General features: G+C 37.7%; 1 protein-coding gene and 1 long non-coding RNA gene across 2 annotated transcripts; one reads left to right on the plus strand and one right to left on the minus strand.

The window, feature by feature from the left end:
* Window positions 1-815: 815 nt before the first annotated feature.
* On the plus strand, window positions 816-1,821 carry LOC1268568 (uncharacterized). The gene is made up of 2 exons (XR_009765780.1): window positions 816-1,437; window positions 1,498-1,821. It is a non-coding gene; the product is annotated as an uncharacterized LOC1268568 (long non-coding RNA).
* A 3,866-nt stretch (window positions 1,822-5,687) lies between these two features.
* On the minus strand, window positions 5,688-7,312 carry LOC133392732 (uncharacterized). Its single transcript, XM_061653611.1, has 4 exons — window positions 6,807-7,312; window positions 6,508-6,745; window positions 6,349-6,440; window positions 5,688-6,277 (listed from the first exon to the last, which is right to left on the minus strand). The coding sequence occupies exons 1-4, from the start codon at window positions 6,936-6,938 to the stop codon at window positions 5,834-5,836; spliced, it is 906 nt and encodes a 301-aa protein (XP_061509595.1). The 5' UTR covers window positions 6,939-7,312; the 3' UTR covers window positions 5,688-5,833.
* Between the last annotated feature and the right edge of the window lie 1,122 nt (window positions 7,313-8,434).

Raw genomic sequence — 8,434 nt, forward strand, 5'->3', positions numbered from 1 at the left:
TAATAATTCCCATAGCTGAATCGTGGATAGTATGATCCCATCAAGGCAGTAGAATTGATTGGCATTTGTGCAGTTTCCGGTTCACTGCACTCTAATGCGTCAGAAATGGCCTGCGTTAAAGCTTGGAGGTAACGTGCTTTAAAAAAAATTAGTTGTTGGATTCTCAAGCCCATTAATGAAAGAACGCACCGCCACTGATTGTACGATATTCGCTGCAGCTGACTCTGTACTAAATGTTCCTTTGAAAAGGTGGGATGCAGCTATTTTTACGATTTGTAGCTACTACAAGATAGGGTTACGTATTCATCTCCGTGCAATTTTAAAAGTGCGGACGATTTGTGGCAACGCCGTTTTCTGTTCATCGACAGGACCATCCTCTTCTCCCGTTTTCATCACCAAACGTCGGATTGAGGTTAGGATCCTCACGTGTTCTTCAACACCAACACACAGGTAAGCAAACTTTTGGTTTTTAATTTCTTATGTTTGTCTGAGTGACAGAGACAGAAAAACTTTTGCTACTGTGTTTCGGATAGTCACTATAAAATAGAACTATTCGATTTCTTAAATTTGAAAAATTAAAACCGTGTTCTTAGAGAGACGTTTATAACCGAAGCATTTTATGTGGAGAAATTCAACCATTGAGGCTTTCTGTTCGGATACAGATTCAATATCGAACGATTCCGGCAGCCTCTCATACGTGCCCACCAACGTTGATATTCCTCTCGAGCGCTTATCTTTAACCGATAACATGGAACAAATACAGGCGCAACTTGAGCAGCTTACGCATCTCGTACAGACTCTCGCTGTCTCTCAAGCTGGCCCTACACGCTGCATTCATGTATGCGGCTACAAATGACAGCTACACATTTTCTTTTGTTCTATTTGTCAAATGTAGCTACACGATGTAGCTATCGTTTGGGACCTTTTCAATCCGTGTATGTTCAGCTGTCATATTGTGGTTGTCAAACATAGTTGGTTGTGTTTATATTATGCGGAGATCACTCCGGTTGTGTTTTTGCCGTGATACACAAAGTTTCTTTTTTTTACAGTGGAAAAATGGAAATAAATCAACTTCTTCCAACTTTAGCGGCTGAAGTGGCTACTCTCATGTTGATACTCATAGAAGAGGAAGACGAAGAACTGCAGCAAGAGGAAAATGCACGGCGCTGCTGGATGACCGATCTATTTCTGGAGAGGGAAAGCGTTTGGACCCGGCTGTTTAGGGCGATAGATGGCGAAGGACCAAACAACCGGCTAGAAAGTTTTCTACGTGTGAATCGCGAAGAATTTTACTATCTTTTAAATCGGATTGGTCCAAAAATTGAACGACAAGATACAACGATGCGACCTTCGATCTGCCCGAAGCAACGATTATGCATCGGGCTTCGCTTTTTAGCTTCGGGAGACTCATATGAATCTCTTGCTTTTTTGTTTAGGGTAAGTTTTATGCAATATTTGAACGATATAAAATGATAATAATATTACCATTTGTTTTAGGTTTCTAGCAGTTCCGTATCCCGTATTGTGCGTGATGTTTGTACATACATAATAAATGAATTGAAGGAATACGTTAAGGTATTATTTCACTGATTTAATATGGTAACAATTCCATACTAATACTCTCTTCTTACTTATAAGATGACCACTTTATCTAAGCTGTTTGTATATATAGTAATTTTAAGTTTGGTTTCGTTTTCTGGTGCTCGTGTTATTATAGTCTATTTTTCTAAAACTAATATATTGCCTAAAAACTGCTGTTATACTATTTAACAAATGAACTTGTTGCAATAAACAACTATTCAGGTCATGTCACTAACGTAACCACAGGTTGAGAATATTTCTTTTGGTAATAATAATAATAATAATAATAATAATAATAATAATAATAATAATAATAAATGGGCCTTTTATTGCGTCAGTGCTTGCTACATAAATTAATAACCAATTCTAAATAAGCCACACAAGAACACCCATTATTTTAATTCATTTTTATTATATCTGATCAATTTATCAAATACATCAAATAAATCTGATTGCTATGCTTGTTAAGGCCAACGAACAGGCGACTGTTCATTTTGAAACAAAGTGATATATCACAGTAATTTAGCGTTTACTTTAAGTTTGCCTCTTTCTACAGCTTGTAAACTGGACGTCTACTTGGTATCAATATAATAAACCTACATAATTGCAATTTCTTATTTCAACATCCCAAATGTGCTTATATATGATTTGTCGCCTACTGAATTTATTATTTTAACTTACTTCGATCCATAATCATCATCAGTAATTCAAAACAAAAGACAGTCAGTTTGTATCAGTTCAGTCAGTTTTTAATTGAAAGAACAAAATAATAGACACCAGCGAGAAAACTAGTTTTTCAAAAAAAAATGTATTCCTTACTCATGGAGTCCTAAACTAGATCTGAACTAATTGCTGACAACTTGGCTAGTCGTCAGCTGGCTGGTTCGGTCGATTATTGCTGACAACTGTGACATTGCTGACTGTTACTGCAGTGTGGCTGCGCACGTGGCGGTAGCTGAGCGTGTTGTAAGTTTGGTGTGATTGAGTTCGGGGTGACGATTTTGAATGTCATGGCCAAGTAAAATGTAGATATATATTATAAGGCAGGCACATTATAAGCCGTTTTGGCAAATCATTCAACGCTAACTTTTAGTGTGCTTAGGACGAGCACGCGCTGCATCCGTCTAGGTCGGTGAGTTAACGAAGAGAAACGAAGATAACGATACAGAGCCCTTCGTTTAAGGGCAGCTCTAAAGATAGCCGAAGGCATACGTCAGGCCCTTGTCACTTATACGTTAAAAACTAGCTTAGCTTACATGTGTCGAAAAGAATGGGGTAAACGAGTGTTAATACTTAAATCTATATAGTCTGCGCGTGGGCTGTGTCAGATTTTTATAGAGCACTAAACTATTTGCCGCAACCATGTTGCGTTTTACACAACAGCTTGTTGTTTGCGTTGCCGTAGTTACCAACAAACCCTGTATTATATATTTTTTAAAGAATGAATAGTGCTTTTTCTATTGTTAAGTCTATGAATAGTTTGTCCATCAATCCACACAGCCCTGACCATGTTCGATGTAAAACAAATGGCTGCAACATTAAAACCTTGTGAACACGCAAAAAGCTTAATTTTTTTTTTTGGCGTAGGATTATGCTAGAAATGACTAAATTCGTAGTATAAAAATTACATTGAAGGAAATTAATCTATGTCAAAACGTTTTTGAATATAAAAACTATTGCACATTGAGATTGTACCCTACAAAATATACAAAACTCAGTAAAACGTAAGGTTCACTGGACAATCTTTTTTTTACTAACTAACCATAAAAATAGGAACGAACTTTGTCTTATAGCACAGTTAATTTTCCCAATGTTCGTTCCAACGTGCTGGGGAACTTTCATTTAAAATTTTATCTGTCTGGATTGGATGTTTCTACTATTATTGCTAACATAACCGCATATCCCTTTATGGGCATTAATGTTGTAGGCTAACGTGGACGAGATGATTTGATACTGGTAACTCACCATTGACGCGTAAGCCGAACACGCCGGCATTTGACAACTGGCAAAATCAGAAATCACACGCGAAGGGAACGGCGGGAATGTTTTGTTTTTGTATTTTAAATGTTAGAATAACGTCTAAGTTTTATTGTATAAGTTCATTGTGTACCTCTTTGTTTATTGTGTATTGTGTTGTTTATTGTGTACCTCTTTGTGTACGAAACAAATGAAAGAAAGGAACTTAACACTAATGTTTTAGGTTGTCATACAAACAGAGAGATTTAATCGTTTTAATACATAGTTTATGATGGCTGTGATAATGGCTAGTATCATTGAATCTGTTCGTAGCGGGAATGTACGGTGCTCACAAGAAATTCTAGGGAAGGCAACACATTTCTCGTGCCCGTTTTTCCAATGTCGCGGTAAAGCAACTATCTAGTAAGTCACGAAAATGAGTGTCGGGACGTAAGCCACCGCTACAAACGTATTCAATAATATCCGCGAATATGTATGAGTTATTGTAATGATTATAACAAAACGGGGCGGTCCTGGTACAGTCGTCAATTCGAAGGACTCAATAACATATCCGCCATGGGTTCAAACCTAGAACGGACCGTCCCCCCGAAGCTAGGATTGACCGACTACGTGGTAATGAATTAAGTCCCGAAAGCCTGTATATAGGCCGGCATGTCCGCGTAGGACGTTACGCCAAATAGAAGAAGAAGAACAAAACGTTGTTTAATAATATTTTTTTCAAATAACTTTTCTTTACAGTTGCCGTCTACTGCTACAGAATGGTTGAAGATTTCAAAAGGATTCGAGGAAAAATGGAATTTTCCTCATGTAATTGGTGCCATTGATGGAAAACATGTCACCTTAAAACAACCAGCTAATAGCGGGAGCCAGTTTTTCAACTATAAAAGCACTTTCAGCATTGTTTTGCTAGGCATAGTGGATGCTAATTCAAATTTTATATTTGCTGACGTCGGTTGCCAGGGTCGAATTTCTGATGGTGGAGTGTTAGCAAACAGTGCTATATACCAGAAACTGGAGCGCCGGGAGCTAAATATACCCGATCCTGAAATTTTACAAATTCCTTACGAGATCGAGGTTCCCTATTTTTTTTTGGGTGATCAAGCGTTTGCATTGAAAGAATATTGTCTCCGGCCTTTTGCTGGAATGCATACCGCAAACTCAATAGAACGCCACTTTAACTACAGGCATTCGCGAGCTCGTCGAACGGTAGAAAACGGTTTTGGCATTGATGTAAAAGTCTGGCGAGTTTTAGCAAAACCAATGGAATTAGAACCACAAGTAGCTGAAAAAATCGTTCTGGCAACAATTCATCTACACAACTTTAGACGTCGGCACTTGCTTTGGAATTATAATACAACTCTTCTTGCACCCACAAGAAATACGGCATCTAGATCCTCTTCCTCTCAAGAGTCTAACGTTGACCCTACTACAATGTTACCTCTTCGACACGTTCCGTTGAGGCCGTCTAGAGTGTTGCAAAACATGCGATTACACTTAGCACGACATTTAAAGTTTAATGATCCATTACCATTTGATTTACCGCAACCGCGCAGAGTTGTGTAATTTTCGGAAGCATATAAACCACCACGTACTAATTAGAATTATGGTATTAAGCGAAAGCAAATTTGTATTTGATTTTTGTGTGCATTGCGAAATCTTTATGAATGTTTCCTATTTTTCCTAACACGTTTTATATTTTCCTTTCGTGGAAATAAAAATCATTTATTTGTGATTTGTAGCATTCTTTATAAATAAAGGCACCGTTTACTTGAGACAAGTCTCGCAAGTCAAAAGCTAACTGTGGTGAACTATATACTAATATTATTTTTTAAAGAATAGTAGAATTCTTTACATGGCAATTAGCTCAATGTGTGCATACAATCTGAAAAACCAACAAAGAATAACTGAAACTAATAAAGTTCCTATCGTTATGCTAAACCGATGCAAACAAGAAATGTAAGGCGTACATACAAAATAAATGTCATTATTACTATGAACGATACGAATAAGTTTTTTTTATAAACAGGAATTATCTTAAGCAATACGGCCTTTTTGGACCGTTACTCCTGGACAGTAAAAACAGAAATTTCGGATTTTCACAGTTCATGGAAAATAATTACAAGGCTCAATTCAGTAATTCATAAAATTCATTAATTCCAAAAACACTTAAACTATCTTAACAATATATAATACATAACAATACATAATTCACTTATTCATAAAATTCTTAAATTCCAACAAAAACTTAAACTATGTTAACACTTAAATTTTAAACCTACAGATATGCATGATCATGCATCGAGGAGGCATGTTGGTCCGCATAAAATTGATCAATTTGATCATTCATGACCGTCGTTATGGACCTGATAAGTTTAGCACAGAACTCTGGGTGTTTGTCTTCGAAGGTGGCAACTTGTGCCTCTACAAAGTTGCCCAGAGCCCTGGCTCTTGAACAAGGTGCAGCAGCAGTAGCAGTATTAGCAATGCTTTGAATGGCTGTCAAGCATTCGCTAATCTGACTTGATCGAGTCGTTTCGCTAAACTTTCTTTTGCGTCCTTTGGACGCTGTGCGACCCTCTAGCATGCCACTAGAGGAGCCAGTGGAGGATGTTGTGGCAGTTGTCGTGGCTGTTGTTGAGGCAGTTGAACTGCATGAAGCGGTGGTTGCAGGAGCGATCGAGATAACAACAGGTTCCCGAGAAGTTCCTTCAAGATTTGCCTGACATGAGAACAGAAACGCTATATTAATTCATTCCTCCACAAAACGATACATAAACACTATCTACTTACAGTATTGATTGTACGACGTGGAGCTGTCGTTTCATGTAGAAACGACATATGCTCGTAGGCATACCAAACCTCCTTCAATAGCTCGCTGGAACCTGAATATTTATACAATAGAAACGATCTTAACAAATATGAAGTAATAAAATAGCAAAATTTACTGACCGGAACCTGTTGTCTGACTCAAAGCGATCTCCTTTTTAGTCCGCCGGTAGGAATTCATTAAATTCCTCCATTTAGCATGAACGCACTGTGGATCCTCCTCCAGCACGGATGCTATCTGTTGCCAGGCTTGATGCCTTATTTCGTTGTTTTTATACTGGCGATCAGTATCTAACCAGATGCACGGATAAGTTTTTACCAAATTGATCAATTCGATGACTTTTTCCTCATCTTGAATAGGCTAAAATAATAAAACAACCAATAATTTAGTGTGTCATTCTATGAGAAAAGGTGTAACTTACATTTTTATTCGATTTTTGGGCGGTTTTAGCTCCTTCCATTGTTAAGTGCTGGCGTGGTTGACTGCTAATCGAAAATGTCCGCCTGAAAACTTCCAAGGAATCTCCAAACACAATACCAACACATCCCCACATAATGTATCCAACATTTTTGTTTTCGTATACGTTTATTTAAGCCTCATTTTATTCTCAATATTATTATTGCCCTCAAATAAAACATTACATAAATATATTTTTAATAATTTGTATTTATTTTATCAGTAGCTTAAATAAGCACGTAATTTTTAATTTTATTTTACTCAAATTTAAAAATTGAATTCGATGATCATCCCTCCCTTCAACACTTGAAACAGTAATGTAAACATAGCAGGTGGAAGATACGTCACTTGTCGCCGCTCGTAACCCGCATACATCGGGTTACGAGCGGCGACGAGCTGACAGATCGAGAACAATGGAAATTTGTAGCTGTCATTTGTAGCCGCATACATGAATGCAGCGTGTAGGGCCAGCTTCACGAGCAACAGTCTCAAAAAATACTCACACTTGAGAGTAACCCGCTGCGCAAAGCGATCGAAAACTTTTCCAACTCAAACTGCATACATATTTCACAACCCATGGCTGTGAAATATTTCGCATTCAAAATTGTTGCAAATTTATAAATGGAATATTTCGAAATTTTCTGCACTGAAATTTTAGGATTGAAATATTTCTTCGATCGGAATCCAAGCGTTTTCCCTGACATTTCTGCTCGCTTTTTCGATCGCTTTAGGCGGAAAGCGATCGAAAATCCGAGCTACAAAACTGCTCGATTTTGTCGTGCGGGAATACTCAGCATGCTAGTAATAGTGTAGCGAGTAGCGTAGCGCAGGGCGCTAACCTTAGCGTTAATTTGGATGCCTTTTATAAAATCCCAGACCCGATAAAGGCAGTCCTTGTGTACGATGGAAACAAAAAACAGCTTTTTGCATGGTTTAAAACAGCAGAGAACGCACTGAACATTTTTAAGGGAAACGTGCATTATGCCGTGTACCAAATGTATGAGGATGCTATAAGCAATAAAATACAGGGGCGTGCAAAAGATGCATTGTGCTTAGAAGGTAACCCTACCGATTTTCAGGATATCAAAGAGATTTTGACAAAAACTTTCAGCGATAGATATGATCTATCAACGCACATGTGCCAATTATGGCATAATAAAATGAACAATAGTACCAATTTAAAAGGCTATTACATGCAGACAAAGGAATTATTACAAACAATTAAGCAAATAGCAAGGCAAAACGAAAAATATAATGAGAGCTGGTCAGCTATAAACCACTTCATTGACGAAAAAAGCCTAGCTGCATTTATTGCAGGATTACAGGAACCATATTTTGGTTATGTACAAGCAGCACGACCTGAGGATTTGGAAGGAGCATATGCGTTTTTATGCAAGCTGAAATCCAATGAGTCCACAGCACAAAATTCAAATGTTAGAAAAGTGACCGAAACAAAGCATTACGCTTCACACAATGAAGGTTTGCAGAAGCGATTTGATGGCAACGCAAATAGACCAAGGATGACAAATCAAGCTTCGACGTCGAGTTTTATGAACCGTAACACGAGAAACGTGCACTCTTCTAATAGGGATT

The sequence above is a fragment of the Anopheles gambiae genome, chromosome X, assembly GCF_943734735.2.
Source record: "Anopheles gambiae chromosome X, idAnoGambNW_F1_1, whole genome shotgun sequence".
Lineage (NCBI taxonomy): Eukaryota > Metazoa > Arthropoda > Insecta > Diptera > Culicidae > Anopheles > Anopheles gambiae.